Here is a 25,616-nt window from a genome sequence, read left to right as displayed (position 1 = left end):
ATCATCTCCTGCACCCTTTTCTTTGCCTACCCTGACCTTCCCTCGCCTCCATTGCCTCATGAGTCCTGAATTTTCAGAATTTCACATATAAAAAAAGAATGCTTGTAGTTGTCGATCCCAGATTCACCTCATACATGTGTTATGTCATTGGCCATGTGGTGGGACTATGTGTGCACAGCTAGTAATTATTTTGTGGCTGCAAATATGACCTGTAGGTTTGTAAAGTTTGCCATCCCTGTGCTGTGCTGACTTCCTCCTGGGGCTGCTTATTATGAGGGGCTCCCACCATCCCTGTGCTGTGCTGACTTCCTCCTGGGGCTGCTTATTATGAGGGGCTCCCACCATTCCTGTGCTATGCTGACATCCTCCTGGGGCTGCTTATTATGAGGGGCTCCCACCATCCCTGTGCTGTGCTGACTTCCTCCTGGTGCTTTACCTCTGCTGTGCATATTATGAGGGGCTCCCACCATCCCTGTGCTGTGCTGACTTCCTCCTGTGGCTGCTTACGGTGCAGGTGTCAGTGCTGTATATCACGGTGCTGGTGTCAGTGCTGTATATCACGGTGCTGATGTCAGTGCTTTATGTCACGCTGCTGATGTCAGTGCTCTCTATCACGGTGCAGGTGTCAGTGCTCTATATCACGGTGCTGGGGGTCATCTCCTGCACCCTCGTCTTTGCCTACCCTGACCTTTCCTTACCTCCATTGCCTCATGAGTCCTGAATTGTCAGAATTTCACATATAAAAAAAGAAAGCTTGTAGTTGTCGATCCCAGATTCATTCATACATGTGCTATGTCATTGGCCATGTGGTCGGGCTATGTGTGCACAGCTACTAGCTAGTAATTATTTTTTGGCTGCAAATATGACCTGTAGGTTTGGAAAGTTCACCTCCCATTGATGTCAATGGGGCCCGCCGCGAACGTTATGGTCCGCAAACTATCGGCCGCGTTCCATCACTATTTACAATTCTACACATGAGAGTCCCCTTTCTTTCCCCCATGATCGGTGGTATTGTGATTTGAATGTGAGGCTGAACGAATCATCTATAAGAAGCTAAGCCAGCAATTTCCCCCACAAGTGTGTTTGACCCTGAGGGGTCTCGTATTGAGGTGAGAGGCTGGGGGAAACAGGGGGTGCACTGGTGGAGCACTGAAGGTGGAGCGTCTATCTTTTTGTGAAGCATGTCTGCATATGTGACAACACTGCATGACCATTAGATAAACTGTCACTTTTGGATATTGAGCTACTGAATAGCACTGGAACTTTTTTGAACACTTGTATTGCACATGGACCTTTTTTTTTTTTTTTTTTTTAGCTATTTTTGCATTGTGATGTAGCCACATATTTTCTGCGATATTTGCACTTTTTTTTTTTTTTTTTTTAAGATAGTTTTTATTGAGGAAAATGCATAGATGTACAGAAAATTACAACATGCTGGAAAAAAAAAAAAACATTACCTAAACACAATCAGAGTTCTTGGCAGAAACAAAATCAAGCACTGAGCATTTGAACATACAAACTGTCGTAGGGTAGCTTGACTACCTTGGGTCACAACTTATCAGAGATAAGTGATTTCGGAGTAGCTCTCACAAGGTAGAAGACGAGGGAGCCAAAAACAGAAAAGAAAGAAAAGAAGATCAAAACAAATTGGTATGTTGTGGGGTTGTAAAAGATCTCTGTCCTCAAACTTAAAGCCAATTCAGTCTGGGGCTGAAGATGTGCGGGGTTCATTTGAGGATAAGGCTATTTGAGCCTGGGTGAGCGCTTGCAGCCTCTGTAGGCTTGTTCATGAGATCGTGCCTACCAGGCCGTTTTTGTTTTGGGGGGGCCCATGTTTAAAGTCGGTGGACCACATCAGTGGATTGTGTTTCCGGGGTTCTGTACTGCTGATATTTAGTTGTATAGAGTGAGTCTACAGAGTGGGGGATGGGGTCAGGATGGGGAATGATTAGAAGGGAGAGGGGGGGGGGGCGAGGGGATGGGGAGTGAGAGAGAAAAGGGGAAAGAGGAGGGGGGAGAAGAAAAAAAAAGGGGGGGTTTGAGTGTTTTTATATTTGCACATTTATGTACATATATATGTAGAGTTATTGATTTGTGTCACTTAATAGGTGGTCTATTTTAAAAGCCAGTGGTACATACCTTTTTTTTTTACATCTTATTAGATAGCGTGGAGAGCATTATTTATGTTAGCAGCTTCCCTTAATAATATATATATATATTTTTAATATATATATATATATATATATATATATATATATATATATATATATATATATATATATATTTATATATATATATATTTTTTTTTTTATATATATTAGTTTAGTTTAGTTTAGGTTTGATTAGTTGGGGTTGTGCGCATTAGTACCTTATTTATATTAATAATTTATTTATTTATTTATTCTCTCTCTTCTTTATACAGTATATTTTCTAAGTAGGCTATATAGCTGTGTAGTAAAATAAGGCAATAAACTTACTTGGCATATTTGAATGACAATATATTTATCATGATGATTGATTAGCAAATAATGATACATTACCACCAGAATAAACTACTTACTAGTCTGCTGTGTGCAGTGGCTACAATCTTACAGTTGTCATAATGAGCAAAGAATGATACATAGTACATGAAATATGACATGTTCTCATCAGCTGACACCTTTGTATCTCTAAAACCCCATACACACTATCAGATTTTCTACTGATTTTTTTCCTTGAGATTTACCAAAACCATATAATAGGAGGCCAAACCTTAGGGGTTTCAATTAGTATACAATCAGGCAGGCCCTTGTACTACATTATTTTTGTAAAGCTGAAGACAAAAAATCAGCAGAAAATCTGATAGAGTGTTATATGAGGCTTCACAATCTCCCCCATCACATCACACAAGGATCTCATGGCACCGGCTGATGTTTTTGTTCCCGGCTCCTTCTACTCAGCTATAGATGAGCAGAGTTCTGTATTAGAGAGGCATGTTTACTGATCTTCACTCTTCACTCATCTAATGTGAAGATGATTGTAGTGGGAGATGTGAGAAGATTGTTTTCTGATGAGAATGTGTGTAGAAAAGCAGGTAGAAGGAAGAATGGGACACACGCTCAGGAGGATGGATGTGTTTGCAGCCTCTGTGTTCAGCCTCCTGAGCAGATCATGAGAGCGGTAAGTGACAGATCGGTAAGTGACAGTCCAGTGAGCAGATCGGGTCCCCGATAAAGATTGGACATCCTTCTATTTCTTATTATAATGGTTTTTCTCTCTGCCAGGGAAACACAACAAGAGAGAGAAGATTCCCCAACACTGGAGTGACAGTGAGTGGGCGTGTCTAGCGTGTAACCAATAGCAGTGCAGAAGGCAAGTTCTATATCAACCAATAGAAGTGCAGAACGTCTCTATATAAGGCAGAGCACCACACATACACAATATTGATCTCTTTTCCAAACCTCGTTGAGAATCATGACTGAAACTGAGAGCGCCCCAGCCGCCGCTCCTCCAGCGGAGCCCGCCGCCAAGAAGAAGGCGACTAAGAAGGCGGCAGCCGGAGGAGCCAAGAAAGGCAGCAAGAAGCCGTCCGGTCCCAGCGTGTCCGACCTCATCGTCACAGCCGTGGCCGCTTCCAAGGAGCGCAGCGGGGTCTCCCTGGCCGCCCTCAAGAAGCTCCTGGCCGCCGGAGGATACGATGTGGACAAGAACAACAGCCGCCTGAAGATCGCCATCAGGGCGCTGGTGACTAAGGGGAGCCTCGTCCAGGTCAAAGGACATGGAGCCTCCGGATCCTTCAAGATCAACAAGAAGCAGCAAGAGGGCGACAAGGCCAAGAAAGTCACCATCAAGAAGAAGCCATCGGCTGCGGCCAAGCCCAAGAAACCTGCGGCCGCCAAGAAGCCAGCCAAGTCCCCCAAGAAGAAAGCCCCCAGCAAAGCAGCCAAGAGCCCCAAGAAGGCCGCCAAGAAACCGGCAAAGGCTGCAGCTGCTCCCGCCAAGAAGGCGACAAAGAGCCCCAAGAAGCCCAAAGCTGCAGCCAAGCCGAAAAAAGCCGCCAAGAGTCCGGCTAAGAAGGCGGCTAAAGCCAAGACAGCAGCCAAGCCCAAGAAGGCCGCTCCGAAGAAGAAATAAGAATACCTCCCTCATCTCCACCCCCCAAAGGCTCTTCTCAGAGCCACCCACCTCCTCCTATCAGAGCTACACCTATCTACCTACACCCACATCGCTAATAGCACACACAGTGCTCCGCATGTCATCTCCAATAGAGGAGACACAAATCACATATGAGCGCTGATTGGCTGCAGAACGGCTGATTAATATTTCATTCTATAATGACATTTATGCGGAGAATCATTCTAATGATCGGGAGACACATCATCCTCCGCTCATGTTAGAATGATCGGCAACAAGACTCCTGTGTTATGAGGAGAATGGAGTGTTTTCTAAACATAAGTTACATTCATCATATGTGTATAAAAATAAACCTGTATTAACGGCTCAGTAACTAATAGTGTGATCCTCTAAAGGCTCTTCGATAAAGCGGCTCATTTGGATTTATAAATTGGCCGCCAACATAACATATTTGCAGCAACAGTAAATCCCCAGGTGGGCGATAATGAATGAATAATGAATTTCCAGATTTGTTTTTCTGATCTCCATTGCGGATGTATTCCTCCCTGTAATGTGTGCCGCCCCAGCAGAGATGTTTGATCTCCGATGATGAGGGTTGTAGTATGGGATGAGGTAGTAGAGGACACCCCTGACCCCCCCATAGTGACATCTCCACGTGGGCTGTGTAAGGTTTACCCCCTCCCATTATATGTTCTAATCGGATTTATCTTCAGATCTCTAAAGACTTGACAAAAATACTCTTGTTGCCTGGAATAAGAAATTGTCGGGTTTCTAGAAAATGCAATGATGTGTCTTGTGTGAGAGAATGTGAAGAGTCCAAATAGACAAAGATTGTAAAATCTGTTGACAGGAATGTCCATTTTACTCTATAACGTCCCATTGTATTGTGTTGGGTACATAGAGCAGGTGTTGTTACTCTGGGATTGTATTGGAAATGATGTTACAGATCAGATTTGCTTACAGACGGAGCTTCCGAGTGCAGAGAAGGATGAGAAGAAAGAAGTGATGTGGTGGGAAGGATTTGTATGATGTAGTGGAGATGAGATAGTATGGAGCTCTCTGAGGAGGATGTGGTGGCTCTGAGAAGAGCCTTTGTTGTTGTGGGGGGTGGCGATGAGGAGGTCGGTGGGGGGTTTATTAGGCCCTCTCTCCGCGGATGCGGCGTGCCAGCTGGATGTCTTTGGGCATGATGGTGACCCTCTTGGCATGGATGGCGCAGAGGTTGGTGTCCTCGAAGAGTCCTACGAGATAAGCCTCGGAGGCTTCCTGCAGAGCCATGACGGCGGAGCTCTGGAAGCGCAGGTCGGTCTTGAAGTCCTGGGCGATCTCTCGGACGAGGCGCTGGAAGGGCAGCTTGCGGATGAGCAGCTCGGTGGATTTCTGGTAGCGGCGGATCTCTCGGAGAGCCACGGTGCCGGGCCTGTAGCGGTGAGGCTTCTTCACTCCGCCGGTGGCCGGGGCGCTCTTGCGGGCGGCTTTGGTGGCCAGCTGCTTGCGGGGAGCTTTCCCTCCGGTGGACTTACGAGCGGTCTGCTTGGTTCTTGCCATGGCTGATCAATGCTTCCAATCTCCACAAGGAATACAAGTGTGAGAACTCGGGCTGTGCGGCGTCTATTTATACACATCACTGCCTTCTGATTGGACAGCTAAAACACACCCCTTTTCATGATTGGTTTGCTTTAAAAAAGCGGCATTTTTAAAATGCCCGCCAAGATCTGCCCGTTCTCTGTGTTAGTAGAGTTCTCTTCTTTGTGGGGTGGGGGAGGGGAGTTCCTCCACATCACACAATGTGTAAGGATTAGGAGCTCTCACATTGGACTGCTTGTCTCCATAATAAATGAGATGACAGAAAATCCTCCTCCGATCTCACTGATCGGATTATTCCGTTTTTAGTGAATAACAAGTAGAAAGGTGACTTGTACAGCTTGTTCCATCCAGCACAATTCTGTACTAACATGGAGGGACAGATCGCTGAGCAGACAATGAATCGGGTCCCAGCCAGCCAGCATTGTCCTCCCTGCTCCGGCCACATCTGGGATCGGTCGGTGTTCTCATTGGTTTCTATCAGATCCATGTGGATACAATTCAACTAAACTGCTACAATGTATCCTCTATGGAGGAGCAACACTGACACCTGCTGGTGACAAGAGAAATGACTTCTGTGCGGGGATCTAGGACGTGCTACAATCAGATTTCATTGTTCTAATTTCTAAGAAAAATAGGTGATTACAACGTAATCTTTGGGAATGAACACAGGGCGACTTCTAGATTGCATAATTAATCTGATGAATTTGCATTAAGGTTTTGTCAGAAAATTCACTAAAAACATTATTTGAACCATATTTCTCACGATATCTTCATCATGTTTACTTTACAATGAAATCGCAGCTCTGATATGGTGTATGTGAGTGGCTTCTACAAGAGCCTTTGTGTCCTGCTGGGATGATGGGGGGTGTCGGGGATTTACTTGGCGCTGGCGTGTTCGACTTTGATACTAATTATTATAACATTAATAAAATACAGAATATATATATTGTGCCGTTTACACAACTCTTTACAATAAAAATGGCGACAGTACAATCACAATATATTTCAATACACAAGCAATATGAGGACCCTGCTAATGGAGTTTACAATGCAAAGAAATGTTTTTATAATGAAGGATTAGAAATCCTCCTTCTCAGTGTAAGAATTAGAAACATTGAGATTGGATTATGTTTCCCATATCTCAGCAAATTAGATGGCAGAGGGTTAAATGTTCCCTGTAACCCCCACTTTCCAATCTATGTATTGCAATCGGAGGCATCTGATATTTACCAAATATATATATATATTGTTTTGTTTTTAATTAGAGAAAAGACACACACACTTATATATAGAGGGATACAGACCAGGAAAGCCAACGTGTGCCCAGCTGATGATCTAAATCCCCCATCTAAGGTGAGTAGATGATTATGTATAATAGTTGGATTCCCATGAAGAAAATAGATGCTATATGACACATTTGAATCAAACACAATGTGATGTGTAAGTAATATTTCTAAGCAGATGATTTAGTAAAATTAAGAATCCCCTTGTATATGTGTCTCTGCAGACATTAGTCTTACATAAGCCATAAAGCAGAAAGTAAACGTGTAGGTGAAAACGATATATACTATATTATAGAAGTGTTATCCTTATATACATAAATATCCGCTTTCAATTTACGGGAAAATAAGGTCCCATGTGTTCTCTAAGGTGGAGCAACACTGACACCTAGTGGTTATGAAATCCAGGTCTTCTATACGGAGATTTGGAAAGATATACAATGTGATTGGATGGAAATAAAATGTCAGGAAATTCTAAATAAAGGGAATCTGCAACACTAGCTTGTATTGGGAGGGATTTCTTACTATAATACAGCTTCACATGTCCAACTTCATCAGATTGTACAATTGTTATAATCGGTTAATTCTTCATTGAATGTATTTAGAATCTCTAATTGCGACAAAATGTGATGAGAGCTCATTGATGGAAATGGTGGGTGGCTCTTAGAAGAGCCTTTGTGTCTTGTGTTGGGATGATGATGATGGGGGGGATGGGGGATTACTTGGCGCTGGTGTACTTGGTGACGGCCTTGGTGCCCTCGGAGACGGCGTGCTTGGCCAGCTCTCCGGGCAGGAGGAGGCGGACGGCGGTCTGGATCTCCCGGGAGGTGATGGTGCGGCGCTTGTTGTAATGAGCCAGGCGGGAAGCTTCGCCGGCGATGCGCTCGAAGATGTCATTGACGAAGGAGTTCATGATGCCCATGGCCTTGGACGAGATGCCGGTGTCGGGGTGGACCTGCTTGAGCACCTTGTACACGTAGATGGCATAACTCTCCTTCCTGCTCTTCCTCCGCTTCTTGCCGTCCTTCTTCTGGCTCTTGGTCACGGCTTTCTTGGAGCCCTTCTTGGGCGCCGGGGCGGACTTGGCTGGTTCAGGCATGATAAGGGTTAATGTGATCTCTGCTGTTTGAAGCAAATGTGTGCTGGAGCCGCCCTCATGTGCTGCTTTTATAGGCGTCCTATGCAAATGAGTCTCCTCCCCTCCTCACTCTTCTATTGGAGGATTCAGTCATGTGATGGGGAGGAGTGTTTTGCTTTCCTTCTTCGTTTACTGATTGGTGTAGAAACAATTCAGAACACTATTGGCTAGCTTGAAAAGTAGCCAATCAAAGTGTTTGATGTCACAGCATTGACTGTATAAATATAAGGAGACCCTAGAAGGTGGTTATCTTTGTCAGTGTAACGACACAGGAATCTCAAAATGTCTGGCCGTGGAAAGCAAGGAGGCAAGGTTCGGGCTAAAGCCAAGACCCGATCATCCCGGGCTGGTCTGCAGTCCCCAGTCGGCCGTGTTCACCGTCTGCTCAGGAAGGGCAACTATGCGGAGCGGGTCGGGGCCGGAGCTCCCGTCTATCTGGCCGCCGTCCTCGAGTATCTCACGGCTGAGATCCTCGAGCTGGCCGGCAACGCCGCCCGCGACAACAAGAAGACCCGCATCATCCCCCGACACCTCCAGCTGGCCGTCCGCAACGACGAGGAGCTCAACAAGCTGCTGGGCGGCGTCACCATCGCCCAGGGAGGAGTCCTGCCCAACATCCAGGCCGTGCTGCTGCCCAAGAAGACCGAGAGCCACAAGGCCGCCGCCAAATCCAAGTAATCCCGACAACTCCTTTCTACTCCCAAATCCTTTCATTTCTACAACACAAAGGCTCTTCTCAGAGCCACCCACATCTCTCTACAAAGAGCCCCCCACACACCCCTCATTGTGTCTACCACATCGCATGCAATCAGCCCTCAATTGTCTGCATAGCTTTACACGGGAAATACATTCTTATTTATTCACACTTCTAGTACAGGAGATCTGTACAGGGAGGACAATGACTACATATAAAGAGCCTGGAAATCATTATTGGGGGATCCGGTCATTTTACAGGGACTGATCGTCATTGTCCTTCAGACTTTAGTTCTGTTGAATTTATTACAGATCAGAAATCATTCATTATATAATAAAACAATCACCCCCGACTGATCAGCAGCACAGATCTCAGAATGTCCCTATTATGGCGGGCGGGGTATGGAACGGATTGGCTTCATTTATCATGGAACCTTCCCAATCACCTCAGATCGGCTAATCTGACAGAAATGTAATGACACAAAGTTTCAGTTCTTCCGGGGAACGTTCCAGGCACTTTATAAACGCGCTAAAATATTATATTATATCAAGGGGTTTGTATACAGAATCATAGAGAATGTTTTCTATAGAGATCAATGGAAAGTCTACAGAACGAGTATTTACTGGGCTGAAAACGGAATAAGATCTCAGAAGACATTTCTTTGGATTCCTCATCAAAAACATTATTGGCTCATGAAGGGAACGCCCACAGGTCTAATTGGCTCATATTTCAAATTGCTACTTTCGAATTTGCCCGCCAGAATTCTTTAGAACGTTACAGAGAAATTATCAGCCCTATTATACCGCCAAATCCGACACTGAGACATTTATCCGAGAGATATCAGCGATTTATTTTGAAACGGATTCATCCGGAATAGAAATCGATTCAAAAGATTGTTGAATAATGTGAAATATGTTCTCTGTTATTAGATGTATAAAAAGTGAAAGGAGTATTAAATGGTTTTATCTTAGAAACATAAATGCGATTTTTTTTTCTCCCCTTCTTTAGTAATCTTTTATAAATATGGAATTGTTATTAACAATAGTAACTGGTGATTTGTGTAATCTCCGAAAAAGAACTGGAAGAAGAGGTTTGTCATCAGATCTGTATAGGATCCTGGGACTGGCCTCTATCAGTTACGGATTTCCTCCATATTACAACTAGAATATTAATAAATAAATAAATACGTGAATGGACTGGTAGAAATCATGACACTGCCAGATACATAACGGTGTGTACAATAAAACACATAATCAGATCTGCCTAGAATTATGTAACTAACTGGAAAAAAAAAAAAAAGATACAAATATGTACTATGAATCAATAAAGAAAATATTGCGATTCTGACGAATTACATCCGTTTCCATTCAGCAAAATATTTAAACGTTTCTAAATAAATGACATTTTCTGCAGTGTAATACATGAATAGACCCCGCCCCTTCTCATCAGGTCCGCTCATCTTTACACAGGAAGGTGAGATGTAGGAAAAAAATGCATTTCTTTGTTTCCTTTTCAAAATAATCTTTATAAATATGAAAAATTGAAACTGATGTTTGTGTTATGAAGTGTTAAAGATGTGTGTTCTTTGTGATATCTAACTGACCATACACTGTTCGATCTGCTTTACTAAAGCGACTTAAGAACACAACAAAATGATTTCTCCAATGTTGTATCTAATTGGGTAGAGAGTTGATCTATAAAATTTTACAATCTGCACTCAGGAGGATGGAATATAAAAACTTTACTTCTTCCACCAGTAACAAATGAAGGAATCCGATAATTGTACGGAAATCCTCCATCCATTCCCTGCTGAGATTTGGCGCTACACTAGATCTGCTTCTCTGGATGGAATGTTCATAAGATCCCATACACGCGATTCGATTTTGTTACCAAAGCCGTATAATAGGAGGTCAGACCTTAAGAGTTTCAGTGTATACAATCAGGCAGACCCTTACACTACATGATTTTTGAAAAATCTGCAGAAAATCGAAAAGTGGGTTATATGGGGCTTTAGACCTAGTAGAGAAATGTTCAAATAAAGCTGATCCGATCCCAGTTCTGGACGTTTCCTGACAAACCCAAACTACTGTTTTTAATTGGCCCATTAAAGTTTAGAATCAATCGCCCCTCATACAGTGTGATCACACTTAGATCGCCTACATAGGGTGAATGTCACGTGTCCAATCCCGAGAACAAACCCCCCGCTACAGAAATGTGTACAACGCGTCATTCATTTTCCACGTTTACTTCTACTGATAACAAATAGCGGTATGTAGTTCTTTGTATGAGAAGGTGGGTGGCCCTGAGAAGGGCCTTTGTGTAGATGAAGTAGGTAGGTGTCTATGAGGGTTTAGCCTCCGAATCCGTAGAGAGTGCGCCCCTGGCGTTTGAGAGCATAGACGACATCCATAGCGGTGACGGTCTTCCTCTTGGCGTGCTCGGTGTAGGTGACGGCATCGCGGATGACATTCTCCAGGAAAACCTTCAGCACTCCGCGGGTCTCCTCATAGATGAGTCCGGAGATGCGCTTGACACCCCCTCTGCGGGCCAAACGTCGGATGGCGGGTTTGGTGATGCCCTGGATGTTGTCCCGGAGCACCTTCCTGTGCCGCTTGGCGCCTCCTTTCCCCAGACCCTTCCCTCCTTTACCGCGACCAGACATGACGAAGGATTTTCTGCCCAAACAGAAACTGAGCTCCGCTGTCCGCCTGCCCTCCTTATATACAGCCTGGGCGGACCTGATTGAAACCTTCCGGGGAAAGAGGCGGAGTCACACCCATCCATTACAAAATAATAGAGAATGTAATTCCTGTAGTCAGATACATTAATGCAACAGCAATTACATGTCCAGAAGACTCATTTATTCCTTCTTCTCAATTATTTATTTTCTATTTATACCTGGAGATTACACGGAGAATATGAATCTTTAATACTTCATAACAGAAGAACAAACAGCAGTTTCAATTATTCATAGTCATTTCATATTTATAAAACATTATATTGAAAAGGAAACAAAGAAACACATTGTTTTATGACATCTCACCTTCCTGGGTGTAAGGCAGAGCGGACCTGATGGGAAACATGCCGATAAGGGGCGGGGTCTTTTATTACACTGCAGAGAATTTCATTCATTTAGAAGCTTTTAGATATTTTGCTGAATGGAAACGGATGTGATTCATCAGAAGCGCATCTCACTATCATGTTGTAGGGGGGATGCTACATTCCGACTTGGAATAAAAGAGAACATATGGAAATGTTTTACATTTTTTTATTCAGTAATCTTCAGAATCCATTTCTATTTATTCCGGATTAATCGATGGAAATAAAGCATTGATGATATCTCTGGGATAAATGTCTCATCTGATGATCTCAGTGTCGGATTTGGCGGTATAATTGGGCTGATTATTTCTCTGTAACGTGCTTCGCTATTCAGGCGGGCAAATATGAAAGTAGCAATTTGAAATCGGAGCCAATCAGAGCTGTGGGCGTTTCCTTCATCAGCCAGTAATGTCTTTCTTTTCATAATTTTAAAAGAAATATATTCTGAGATCTTTCTCCGTTTCAGTCCAGAATATATTTGTTCTGTAGACTTTTCATTGATCTCTATAGAAAACATTCTCTAGCAGGGCGGGTTCTGTATGGTGGAGAAAATGAAAAGACGAGAAGAAATGTGACATTCATATTTCTAACGGATGTATTATTCTTGGTTGGATAAACTGCCCGACAATTCAGAGGAGCGTTGATCGATGTTCCCGGAGGAAGAGATATCAGATTTTAGTGTCGGATGTCTCTATCTGAGATCATTGGAACGTTCCATAGAATTCCGGCGGGAAATTTGTATGAATGAATTTCATATTTGCACCAATCACAGATCTGGGCGATTTCTTCAGATAATAAAACGTATTTTCCTTCCAAGGAGTGTGAAGGAGGATCTGAGATCTGTGTTCCTTTCAGCTGGGGGAGGTTTATTCAGCAGAATTAAAGGATGGAGGACAATAAAAAGCAGTCCCTGTAAGGAGATCACATCGTTCCTTCACATGAAATACGTTCTAATAAATGATACAAATCATAGAAGCTCTGAATTGCTGTCAGGACGGACGGGTATGGAGGGGTGGATGGTTTTGGTTGGAGGGTTTAGCGGTGAGTAGACGATCAGTATAGAAAGATTGGAATGAAAAGAGATGAGAGAATGATGTACTGTGATCACATTTCCTGTCATTACTCCTCACCTCTATTACAAGTCTGAGTGTGATAAGAAGACAAAGGCTTTGTCTTTACAGGGAACTTTACCTGACAGTATTAATAATATAGAACTTAATTGGAGAATAGGAATAGAAACCAGGAATGTCCGGCGCTATGTAGAGCATGTTTGTGAGGCAATGCTGAAATAATAATAATACTGATCGGTCAGAGTGGGAGGGGGTGAATAAACCTCCCTTCTATTCCCATCCTAATTCTAGATTTATTGCGGAGATCATCTCCACTTTCTAGCTGTATACATTCCCTATTCACCTCCTTGTATTGCACACACACACACCAGTGTTCTACCAGGAATGACCACAAGGTGGCAGAGCTGAATAAACACTTATGCCGCACTCAAACATTGTTACAATAAAAGATCCTCCACAATCTCCCGCCTTACATTGTTACTTTATCTGAAATCACAAGAAGAGAAGATCGCGGCGTTCTTAAACCACAACACAATGGAGGAAAGAAGCAAGAAAAACGAAACATTGTATCTACTCAATCAGCCCAGACACATCTTTGTCTATTTGAATCTATTTCAATCAACAGCAGATCAATGTACACACAGGGTGGGGGTTGACCTCATTCTGTGTACTTATAGTTCTAATTAGCAATAATAATAAACATCATAAATATATACAAAGTATCATCTACATACAAATCTGATCACAATATCACCTCGGGAAGCACACAGTCCTTTATAGAAGTGAGAAAATGTTTTCTAACATGGAAATGTTTATCACCATAATGAACTTACACATGATCTCCAAACCTGAAAACAATTTAATTTCCATCATCATTTAGCAGCGTCTGCATGTTTTTTTGTTTGTTTTGTTTTTATACCAAGTTCAATGCATTGTATTGCATTTTTTTAAAGAAACATATACCATACAGTAACATGACATGGCAGATACAGAGTAATGGTGTTATAACAGTGCAATCAGCACACAACATAAAACATTTGGTACCAGCATATAATATGCAATTAACATTGAGCATACTATGAAATAAAACCTTGAATTTGCCTTGAAAAATACTTAGAATAGCAGTATTGCAAGAAAAAGGAAATACAAGGGATACAGTCAAGCAAGGAGGAAAATTGCACCAAGAGGAGTCATTTGGAAAATAATATTGTATGAGAAAGGCATTAGTGTGTGTACCAGGTTGCCCATGGGACCAGGGGTGGACTGACAACTCATGGGGCCCCCAGGCAATAGGAGATTATGGGGCCACACAGTATACACACACACACACACACACTATACAAGCACACAGTATACAAGCACACAGTATACACAGTCATGTTTTTAATGGCTGAGAAGGTACTGGAGAGGTGGGGCAGCTATAATCTGAGGATTTTTAGACCAAATGGATGTCGGTAAGGGACATTTCAGAGACAGATGTAAAAAACAGATTTTTACATACTGTTCCTGGTTTTACTGAAGCTGGCAAACCTGATGGGGCCACTAGTGACTCAGGGCCCCTCGGGCAGTGCCCAAGTGGCCCAATGGTTAGTCCGCCCCTGCATGGGACCCATGTTTTTTTTTTTGGGAGTGGATGTATGCTTTACTGGTAGAGACAGCATTGACTCTTAAAGCTCGTACACACAATCACACTTTTTGACAACAAACATGCAAATTAGCTGTTTTAAGGCAGCATGCAACTGTGTGTACGTTCCATCGAACAAACTATTTTGGTTTTCATTGGACTTTTGTTGGCTGTGCGAACAGACAAACTTTTTGACAACATAAGAACGATGTAGCAAAGTCTGATCAAGTGTACACAAAACCATCAGACTTTTGTGAAAAACATCAGACAACAATACAGAAGTTGACCAAAGGGTGGCACCTGAGTAATTGAATGTCCTCTTTTAAGGTGTCGTCACTCATCAGTACATTGAAACGTCACTACGTTTGTGTTTGTTGCCTAAAAAGTCTGATTGTGAGAGCGCATGCGCGGGGTCTCCTAAGATGGCCGCCGGCATCTAGAGCTCCGCTCCACCGCCGCCCTGATCTATCCACCGGAGCCTTCCGAGCGCCCCCACGCCATACCGGACAGCTAATCCTGGTGGGGGAACACTCAGGGAACCCGCGGATGGCGTCCCCGAGCGCCAGAAAGGACTTATCAGGCCGTATGAAGGCCGAAACCGGCCCTGTCAGTTACGCCAAGATGGCGGCGGCTACACGTTGCCTCCCAGTCACAGCTCCTCAGGAGGAATCCATAGCGGACCAGGACCAGGATCGGATGCCTTTTCAAGGTACAGACTGTGCCCCTCTACCTTCAGTTCACTCTCCCTCCTCCACTGAGTCATTGCTAGGGGGATTGAGTGCAGGATATCCCACTACACCTATGAGGGATCCCCATACAGGCATGCTGCTGACAGTCAGTGAGGCACAGGAAGATTTCCCTCCCCCCACAGACTTTCCTTCCATGATGACAGCTTTTTCACATATGCTTTCCAAAAGCCTTGCTATTCAGGCTACTCAGATCACTACCTCCATACATGCAGATCTGCAGCAAATAGGTCTGAGACTGGACACTGTGGAACGGAAAACTGACCAGGCTGTATTACGGATCAATCAAAATTCAGCTAGATTGGAGGAGGTTCAGGACCAACTAGAGACTGCGTTTGCAAAAATCGATGACCTCGAAAACAGGTCAAGAAGATACAATTTTAGGGTACGGGGGATACCAGAATCTGAAAAAGAGGTTCACAAGGTGGTGAGATCTCTCATTAAGAATTTGATCCCTGACATCCCGGATCGCCATCTGGAACTGGATAGAGCACACAGGGCTCTCCAGGCCCCCCGCTCTGACGGTTTACCCAGGGACATTATAGTCAAGCCGCACTATTACTCGGTGAAGGAGGAGGTCATGCGAAAATCCAGATATGCAGAAAATCTATCGTTCCAGGGTCACAAGATCCAGCTATTCACTGACCTCTCCCCATACACTATACAGAGGAGAAGGTCGTTTAAACCTTTACTACAAGTTTTGATGGACAAGGAAATCGCATACAGATGGTCGTTCCCTTTGAGGCTGAACTTTTCTTACAAGAACAAAAGCTTTGGATTCTCCTCATTCCAGGAAGGCGAAAAACTTTTGACTCGACTAGGTCTGATACAACTGGAACCCGCAATGGAAACTTCCAGCAGGGGCACCCCAGCTTCAACCAAGAGGCCTCCCCCAGCGAGCCCGCTGCAACAGATCTGGCTGACGCAAAGCTCCAAACGATCCAAAGAAAATCTACCACCTTGAGACTATTTTAGTTTTCCCATATGGGGGCTGAACTCACACTTTTTTGGGGTTCCCATGGTTGAGGCCCGGTCCACGGGACTCGGGGGTCTTACGGGACTCTCTTGGCCCCCTCCTCGACCTAGAGGGTTATGGTTGGGAAGTCTTCCCATGTTCTGAAATGTTCTTTTTGGGGGACTTTTTCCCCTCCCTAAGTTGCCTGATGTTCTGCTCTTTTTTCGCCATGTATCTGTATGGAGGAGGGCTTTGGCACTTTTTGCATTTTTTTTTAATTTTTGGTATTTTTATAACTTTTGTTATAAAATTTCTTTTTGCATAATAACTTTGGTCCGGGTTAACATTTTTTTTTTTTTTTTTTTTTTTTTTTTTTTTAGTTTAAGGTCGAGGTCTCAGGCCTTGCTATTACGGACTCGAATGACCGGTACAACGAACTCTTCTCATATCAGACGGGCCTGTACAGTATATGCATTATTGGGAAAGTTACTTAACTGTATAAGGTAGCAGGGAATGTTTTCGGGGATATGCTCATTTTCACAATCCTTGTTTTGAAAAGTCCTCTTCGGCCATTAGATACTGGTATGACAAGGGTATGGTCATTTCTCCACCATCTCTATTTGGGGGGAGGGGGGGTGGGGGAAGATGGGTCTGAATAGGAGATTGGGCCATTATTTTTGCCATAGGTACAGGAGTGTTACTCCATGGTCATAATTTTTGAGGGGCGCTCGGTTTAAATTCTAGATAGGAGCTGGTGACAGCTACACAGTTTATATATTTAAGGTGGCGGGGCAGGTGGTGGATTTAGTGCGCTCCCCCTGGCTCAGAGGTAATGTTTACGCTTCTGGGCCATTTTCGGGGTAACCTTTTCTGGGGTTGTCCCGTTCATTTACGAAGGAGAGTTGATTGGAGGGGTTCCGATCGCTCAGGGGGGAGAAAGGGGACGGGGGTCCCCTGTATGTATTTTTCTGTCAACGCAAAGATGTTACAACATGGTTCTCCTCATGCTGATGTTCTCTCTCTCTATGATGGTTTATTCTTTTTCTTTTTCATCTCTTTCTTTCTCCTTTCTCCTCATGTTTATTGCAGACAAGACAACTTCACATACGACATCCGGCCTGCACTCCTGGACATTTATAGGATCTCTTGGTGGTTCTTACTTCGCACACAGCGTGGCTCTCCTCATGTGAGCGGTGAGTTATTTTTCAGTTGCGTGGGTTCCCCCCCTCTGGTCCATGGCTGACACACCTGCTAAAGTGCCCACCCTTAAACTAGTTTCGCATAACACTCAGGGCCTTAACTCTCCACTAAAACGCAGGAAGATTCTAGAACATTACCGATCCATACATGCAGACATTTTATTGCTACAGGAGACGCACTTCCCTTCCTCTTTCAAACCCACATTTTTACATCAGCACTATCCTCAGTTCTTTCTGGCCTCCGCGGAAAACAAGACTAGAGGTGTGGCAGTGTGTTTCTCCAAACATATAAACCTCTCTCAACCTGAGATTGTTCAGGACCCACAGGGGCGATATATTCTGGTTTCGGGATACATAGACGGAGAACACTACACATTTGTTTCCTACTATGCACCCAATAAGGGCCAAAGCTCCTTTTTTGCATCCATGCTGAGGAAGCTTCAGATCCATCTTCAGGGCACGGTATTTATTGGAGGTGACTCAAATGTTGCATTTGACTTTTCTCTGGATAAATCGGGATCTGGGGGGTCAAAACCCAAGCGTCCGTCAAAACAGAGCAATAGCATAGCTCGCATGCTCCACGCGGATGGTCTGATTGACTCTTGGCGGGAGATGAACCCTCGGGCGAAGGACTATACGCATTTTTCGGCGCCGCACCGCACCTATGCCAGAATAGATCACATATTTACGAAATCCCAGACGGTTCCTCTGCTAGTTAATGCCAGGATTTTGGACTCGTCCTTATCGGACCACTCCATGGTGGTGGTAGTGTCCAGAAGACCTGTGGGCTCCGGGAACCGCCCATGTTGGCGTCTCCGGGAATCCATTCTGAGTGACCCTGCACATAGCGCAGTGTTGGAGGCTGCTATTCGGGAATACTTTGAGCTGAATGATACCGGGGAGGTATCGCCAGTTACTTTGTGGGCTGCACATAAAACTGTATTGAGAGGCAAATGAATCCAGTTATCCTCTAATCTCAAAGCGCAACATCGGGCTGACACCCTTAAACTCACGGAGGAGTTCCGTTCCCTAGCTAAAACACACAAACAGCGTCCTACGGCAGATTCATTAGCCAAACTAGACGAGGTCAAGGCCCGACTGAATATGTCCTTAACTACAGCGGCTGCTCAACATCTTTCCTGGACGGGGGCTAAATTTTATGCACAGAAAGACAGGGTAGGCTCACGCCTAGCAGTAAAACTGACTCCCAAGCCACGATCTCAGTCCTTCCCTAAGATCAGGATTCACTCAGGGGACCTCTCTCAGAATCCTGTTACAGTCATGGACGCCTTTTTGCAGTTCTACTCGGACTTATACAAGCAGGGGTCTAGTCCCTCCAAAGGTGCTCGGGAGAGGCTCCTGAGTGATCTCCCACTGCCCAAGCTCTCGGAGGATCACAGGGACCTTATGGAGGATCCGTTCACTCAGGCAGAAGTACTTGACACTATTAAAACGCTTTCAAGGGGTTCTGCCCCGGGTCCGGACGGATTCTCCAACGGTTATTATAAGAAGTTTGGCCCTTCTCTGGCTCCTTATCTGGTGAAAATGTTTAACTCTCTCAGGGATGGTACCGCCATGCCTCTGGACATGAACTCTGCATTTATATCGGTGATTCCAAAACCTGGTAAAGATGCCAGCGTGGTAGGCAATTTTAGGCCTATATCGCTTATCAATAATGATATTAAGATAATGACGAAAATACTGGCGAATAGGCTTTCAAGCTTTATCTCCCGGTATATCCACAAAGATCAGGTGGGGTTCATCCCTGGGAGACAAGGACCAGACCAGATTAGACGCGCAGTAGATGTTATTTCACTCCTACAGGCACAATGGGACGGAGGATCCCCGCAACAGGGGTTCCTGCTGTCCATTGACCTTCATAAAGCCTTTGACTCTATTGATTGGCGGTACCTTACGGATATTTTGGAGAGGTGGGGGTGCGGTAAATACTTTCTTAACCTCATATCGGCTCTGTATTCTAATCCGTCGGCTCAGGTGCGTCTGTTGGGCAGATATTCTAACAAGTTTGGTATCGGTAGGGGGACAAGACAGGGGTGCCCATTATCTCCACTTCTTTTTGCCATAGCCATAGAAACTTTAGCCATTGCCTTACGTTCTAACCCCGACATTAGGGGGGTCAGGTGTGGGTCTGGCGAACATAAATGCGCCCTCTATGCGGATGACCTTCTTCTTTTTGTTACATCGCCTCTGACCTCTATGCCCATCATTAATCGGATTTTATTAGATTTTAGTAAGATCTCGGGACTCCGGGTCAATATGGAGAAATCTTTAGCCCTGAATGTTACGCTCCCTACTGATGTGCTAGCTCAACTTTCGAATAATTTTACCTTCTCCTGGGCACAATCTCAGCTCCCATACTTGGGAATAAAACTCACTTCAGATATACACACTCTATTCTCTCTAATTATCCCTACATGGCGCAAAAATGCAGAGAGGATTTAGTACGTTGGTCTGGTTGTGGCATCTCCTGGATGGGTAGGATTAATGCGGTGAAAATGACACTTCTACCACGTCTATTGTACTTGTTCCGCTCGCTCAAAGGAGCCTCCGGATCCTTCAAGATCAACAAGAAGCAGCAAGAGGGCGACAAGGCCAAGAAAGTCACCATCAAGAAGAAGCCATCGGCTGCGGCCAAGCCCAAGAAACCTGCGGCCGCCAAGAAGCCAGCCAAGTCCCCCAAGAAGAAAGCCCCCAGCAAAGCAGCCAAGAGCCCCAAGAAGGCCGCCAAGAAACCGGCAAAGGCTGCAGCTGCTCCCGCCAAGAAGGCGACAAAGAGCCCCAAGAAGCCCAAAGCTGCAGCCAAGCCGAAAAAAGCCGCCAAGAGTCCGGCTAAGAAGGCGGCTAAAGCCAAGACAGCAGCCAAGCCCAAGAAGGCCGCTCCGAAGAAGAAATAAGAATACCTCCCTCATCTCCACCCCCCAAAGGCTCTTCTCAGAGCCACCCACCTCCTCCTATCCGAGCTACACCTATCTACCTACACATACCTACCTACACCCACATCGCTAATAGCACACACAGTGCTCCGCATGTCATTTCCAATAGAGGAGACACAAATCACATATGAGCGCTGATTGGCTGCAGAACGGCTGATTAATATTTCATTCTATAATGACATTTATGCGGAGAATCATTCTAATGATCGGGAGACACATCATCCTCCGCTCATGTTAGAATGATCGGCAACAAGACTCCTGTGTTATGAGGAGAATGGAGTGTTTTCTAAACATAAGTTACATTCATCATATGTGTATAAAAATAAACCTGTATTAACGGCTCAGTAACTAATAGTGTGATCCTCTAAAGGCTCTTCGATAAAGCGGCTCATTTGGATTTATAAATTGGCCGCCGACATAACATATTTGCAGCAACAGTAAATCCCCAGGTGGGCGATAATGAATGAATAATGAATTTCCAGATTTGTTTTGTTTTTCTGATCTCCATTGCGGATGTATTCCTCCCTGTAATGTGTGCCGCCCCAGCAGAGATGTTTGATCTCCGATGATGAGGGTTGTAGTATGGGATGAGGTAGTAGAGGACACCCCTGACCCCCCCATAGTGACATCTCCACGTGGGCTGTGTAAGGTTTACCCCCTCCCATTATATGTTCTAATCGGATTTATCTTCAGATCTCTAAAGACTTGACAAAAATACTCTTGTTGCCTGGAATAAGAAATTGTCGGGTTTCTAGAAAATGCAATGATGTGTCTTGTGTGAGAGAATGTGAAGAGTCCAAATAGACAAAGATTGTAAAATCTGTTGACAGGAATGTTCATTTTACTCTATAACGTCCCATTGTATTGTGTTGGGTACATAGAGCAGGTGTTGTTACTCTGGGATTGTATTGGAAATGATGTTACAGATCAGATTTGCTTACAGACGGAGCTTCCGAGTGCAGAGAAGGATGAGAAGAAAGAAGTGATGTGGTGGGAAGGATTTGTATGATGTAGTGGAGATGAGATAGTATGGAGCTCTCTGAGGAGGATGTGGTGGCTCTGAGAAGAGCCTTTGTTGTTGTGGGGGGTGGCGATGAGGAGGTCGGTGGGGGGTTTCTTAGGCCCTCTCTCCGCGGATGCGGCGTGCCAGCTGGATGTCTTTGGGCATGATGGTGACCCTCTTGGCATGGATGGCGCAGAGGTTGGTGTCCTCGAAGAGTCCTACGAGATAAGCCTCGGAGGCTTCCTGCAGAGCCATGACGGCGGAGCTCTGGAAGCGCAGGTCGGTCTTGAAGTCCTGGGCGATCTCTCGGACGAGGCGCTGGAAGGGCAGCTTGCGGATGAGCAGCTCGGTGGATTTCTGGTAGCGGCGGATCTCTCGGAGAGCCACGGTGCCGGGCCTGTAGCGGTGAGGCTTCTTCACTCCGCCGGTGGCCGGGGCGCTCTTGCGGGCGGCTTTGGTGGCCAGCTGCTTGCGGGGAGCTTTCCCTCCGGTGGACTTACGAGCGGTCTGCTTGGTTCTTGCCATGGCTGATCAATGCTTCCAATCTCCACAAGGAATACAAGTGTGAGAACTCGGGCTGTGCGGCGTCTATTTATACACATCACTGCCTTCTGATTGGACAGCTAAAACACACCCCTTTTCATGATTGGTTTGCTTAAAAAAAGCGGCATTTTTAAAATGCCCGCCAAGATCTGCCCGTTCTCTGTGTTAGTAGAGTTCTCTTCTTTGTGGGGTGGGGGAGGGGAGTTCCTCCACATCACACAATGTGTAAGGATTAGGAGCTCTCACATTGGACTGCTTGTCTCCATAATAAATGAGATGACAGAAAATCCTCCTCCGATCTCACTGATCGGATTATTCCGTTCTTAGTGAATAACAAGTAGAAAGGTGACTTGTACAGCTTGTTCCATCCAGCACAATTCTGTACTAACATGGAGGGACAGATCGCTGAGCAGACAATGAATCGTGTCCCAGCCAGCCAGCATTGTCCTCCCTGCTCCGGCCACATCTGGGATCGGTCGGTGTTCTCATTGGTTTCTATCAGATCCATGTGGATACAATTCAACTAAACTGCTACAATGTATCCTCTATGGAGGAGCAACACTGACACCTGCTGGTGACAAGAGAAATGACTTCTGTGCGGGGATCTAGGACGTGCTACAATCAGATTTCATTGTTTTCTTTCCGAATCTAATTTCTAAGAAAAATAGGTGATTACAACGTAATCTTTGGGAATGAACACAGGGCGACTTCTAGATTGCATAATTAATCTGATGAATTTGCATTAAGGTTTTGTCAGAAAATTCACTAAAAACATTATTTGAACCATATTTCTCACGATATCTTCATCATGTTTACTTTACAATGAAATCGCAGCTCTGATATGGTGTATGTGAGTGGCTTCTACAAGAGCCTTTGTGTCCTGCTGGGATGATGGGGGGTGTCGGGGATTTACTTGGCGCTGGCGTGTTCGACTTTGATACTAATTATTATAACATTAATAAAATACAGAATATATATATTGTGCCGTTTACACAACTCTTTACAATAAAAATGGCGACAGTACAATCACAATACATTTCAATACACAAGCAATATGAGGACCCTGCTAATGGAGTTTACAATGCAAAGAAATGTTTTTATAATGAAGGATTAGAAATCCTCCTTCTCAGTGTAAGAATTAGAAACATTGAGATTGGATTATGTTTCCCATATCTCAGCAAATTAGATGGCAGAGGGTTAAATGTTCCCTGTAACCCCCACTTTCCAATCTATGTATTGCAATCGGAGGCATCTGATATTTACCAAATATATATATATTGTTTTGTTTTTAATTAGAGAAAAGACACACACACTTATATATAGAGGGATACAGACCAGGAAAGCCAACGTGTGCCCAGCTGATGATCTAAATCCCCCATCTAAGGTGAGTAGATGATTATGTATAATAGTTGGATTCCCATGAAGAAAATAGATGCTATATGACACATTTGAATCAAACACAATGTGATGTGTAAGTAATATTTCGAAGCAGATGATCCCTAAACGATTTAGTAAAATTAAGAATCCCCTTGTATATGTGTCTCTGCAGACATTAGTCTTACATAAGCCATAAAGCAGAAAGTAAACGTGTAGGTGAAAACGATATATACTATATTATAGAAGTGTTATCCTTATATACATAACTATCCGCTTTCAATTTACGGGAAAATAAGGTCCCATGTGTTCTGTAAGGTGGAGCAACACTGACACCTAGTGGTTATGAAATCCAGGTCTTCTATACGGAGATTTGGAAAGATATACAATGTGATTGGATGGAAATAAAATGTCAGGAAATTCGAAATAAAGGGAATCTGCAACACTAGCTTGTATTGGGAGGGATTTCTTACTATAATACAGCTTCACATGTCCAACTTCATTAGATTGTACAATTGTTATAATCGGTTAATTCTTCATTGAATGTATTTAGAATCTCTAATTGCGACAAAATGTGATGAGAGCTCATTGATGGAAATGGTGGGTGGCTCTTAGAAGAGCCTTTGTGTCTTGTGTTGGGATGATGGGGGGATGGGGGATTACTTGGCGCTGGTGTACTTGGTGACGGCCTTGGTGCCCTCGGAGACGGCGTGCTTGGCCAGCTCTCCGGGCAGGAGGAGGCGGACGGCGGTCTGGATCTCCCGGGAGGTGATGGTGCGGCGCTTGTTGTAATGAGCCAGGCGGGAAGCTTCGCCGGCGATGCGCTCGAAGATGTCATTGACGAAGGAGTTCATGATGCCCATGGCCTTGGACGAGATGCCGGTGTCGGGGTGGACCTGCTTGAGCACCTTGTACACGTAGATGGCATAACTCTCCTTCCTGCTCTTCCTCCGCTTCTTGCCGTCCTTCTTCTGGCTCTTGGTCACGGCTTTCTTGGAGCCCTTCTTGGGCGCCGGGGCGGACTTGGCTGGTTCAGGCATGATAAGGGTTAATGTGATCTCTGCTGTTTGAAGCAAATGTGTGCTGGAGCCGCCCTCATGTGCTGCTTTTATAGGCGTCCTATGCAAATGAGTCTCCTCCCCTCCTCACTCTTCTATTGGAGGATTCAGTCATGTGATGGGGAGGAGTGTTTTGCTTTCCTTCTTCGTTTACTGATTGGTGTAGAAACAATTCAGAACACTATTGGCTAGCTTGAAAAGTAGCCAATCAAAGTGTTTGATGTCACAGCATTGACTGTATAAATATAAGGAGACCCTAGAAGGTGGTTATCTTTGTCAGTGTAACGACACAGGAATCTCAAAATGTCTGGCCGTGGAAAGCAAGGAGGCAAGGTTCGGGCTAAGGCCAAGACCCGATCATCCCGGGCTGGTCTGCAGTTCCCAGTCGGCCGTGTTCACCGTCTGCTCAGGAAGGGCAACTATGCGGAGCGGGTCGGGGCCGGAGCTCCCGTCTATCTGGCCGCCGTCCTCGAGTATCTCACGGCTGAGATCCTCGAGCTGGCCGGCAACGCCGCCCGCGACAACAAGAAGACCCGCATCATCCCCCGACACCTCCAGCTGGCCGTCCGCAACGACGAGGAGCTCAACAAGCTGCTGGGCGGCGTCACCATCGCCCAGGGAGGAGTCCTGCCCAACATCCAGGCCGTGCTGCTGCCCAAGAAGACCGAGAGCCACAAGGCCGCCGCCAAATCCAAGTAATCCCGACAACTCCTTTCTACTCCCAAATCCTTTCATTTCTACAACACAAAGGCTCTTCTCAGAGCCACCCACATCTCTCTACAAAGAGCCCCCCACACACCCCTCATTGTGTCTACCACATCGCATGCAATCAGCCCTCAATTGTCTGCATAGCTTTACACGGGAAATACATTCTTATTTATTCACACTTCTAGTACAGGAGATCTGTACAGGGAGGACAATGACTACATATAAAGAGCCTGGAAATCATTATTGGGGGATCCGGTCATTTTACAGGGACTGATCGTCATTGTCCTTCAGACTTTAGTTCTGTTGAATTTATTACAGATCAGAAATCATTCATTATATAATAAAACAATCACCCCCGACTGATCAGCAGCACAGATCTCAGAATGTCCCTATTATGGCGGGCGGGGTATGGAACGGATTGGCTTCATTTATCATGGAACCTTCCCAATCACCTCAGATCGGCTAATCTGA

The 25,616-nt window shown here is 44.9% G+C and overlaps 7 protein-coding genes across 7 annotated transcripts; 3 read left to right on the top strand and 4 right to left on the bottom strand.

Annotated features, from left to right (window-relative positions):
* The first annotated feature begins 3,417 nt into the window (after positions 1-3,417).
* On the top strand, positions 3,418-4,486 carry LOC143955295 (uncharacterized). The gene has a single exon (XM_077465372.1). It carries the CDS (start codon positions 3,454-3,456, stop codon positions 4,111-4,113), a length of 660 nt encoding a protein of 219 aa, XP_077321498.1. The 5' UTR covers positions 3,418-3,453; the 3' UTR covers positions 4,114-4,486.
* Positions 4,487-5,184: 698 nt separating this feature from the next.
* LOC143955296 (histone H3) lies at positions 5,185-5,711 on the bottom strand. The gene has a single exon (XM_077465373.1). It carries the CDS (start codon positions 5,659-5,661, stop codon positions 5,251-5,253), a length of 411 nt encoding a protein of 136 aa, XP_077321499.1. The 5' UTR covers positions 5,662-5,711; the 3' UTR covers positions 5,185-5,250.
* Positions 5,712-7,482: 1,771 nt separating this feature from the next.
* On the bottom strand, positions 7,483-8,134 carry LOC143955299 (histone H2B 1.1). The gene has a single exon (XM_077465375.1). It carries the CDS (start codon positions 8,077-8,079, stop codon positions 7,699-7,701), a length of 381 nt encoding a protein of 126 aa, XP_077321501.1. The 5' UTR covers positions 8,080-8,134; the 3' UTR covers positions 7,483-7,698.
* A 95-nt stretch (positions 8,135-8,229) lies between these two features.
* Positions 8,230-9,792, top strand: LOC143955298 (histone H2A.J-like). Its single transcript, XM_077465374.1, has one exon. It carries the CDS (start codon positions 8,401-8,403, stop codon positions 8,794-8,796), a length of 396 nt encoding a protein of 131 aa, XP_077321500.1. The 5' UTR covers positions 8,230-8,400; the 3' UTR covers positions 8,797-9,792.
* An 11,450-nt stretch (positions 9,793-21,242) lies between these two features.
* LOC143955292 (histone H3) lies at positions 21,243-22,037 on the bottom strand. Its single transcript, XM_077465369.1, has one exon. It carries the CDS (start codon positions 21,985-21,987, stop codon positions 21,577-21,579), a length of 411 nt encoding a protein of 136 aa, XP_077321495.1. The 5' UTR covers positions 21,988-22,037; the 3' UTR covers positions 21,243-21,576.
* Positions 22,038-23,261: 1,224 nt separating this feature from the next.
* On the bottom strand, positions 23,262-24,474 carry LOC143955294 (histone H2B 1.1). The gene has a single exon (XM_077465371.1). It carries the CDS (start codon positions 24,417-24,419, stop codon positions 24,039-24,041), a length of 381 nt encoding a protein of 126 aa, XP_077321497.1. The 5' UTR covers positions 24,420-24,474; the 3' UTR covers positions 23,262-24,038.
* Positions 24,475-24,633: 159 nt separating this feature from the next.
* LOC143955293 (histone H2A.J) lies at positions 24,634-25,207 on the top strand. The gene has a single exon (XM_077465370.1). The coding sequence runs from the start codon at positions 24,741-24,743 to the stop codon at positions 25,134-25,136; it is 396 nt and encodes a 131-aa protein (XP_077321496.1). The 5' UTR covers positions 24,634-24,740; the 3' UTR covers positions 25,137-25,207.
* The last annotated feature ends 409 nt before the right edge of the window (positions 25,208-25,616 follow it).

Source organism: Lithobates pipiens, unplaced genomic scaffold (assembly GCF_037356315.1).
Source record: "Lithobates pipiens isolate NorthernLeopardFrog02 unplaced genomic scaffold, aLitPip1_a1.2 Scaffold_35, whole genome shotgun sequence".
Classification (NCBI taxonomy): domain Eukaryota; kingdom Metazoa; phylum Chordata; class Amphibia; order Anura; family Ranidae; genus Lithobates; species Lithobates pipiens.
Note: the sequence above shows the minus strand (reverse complement) of the source record. Positions and strands in the feature narration are given on the sequence as shown.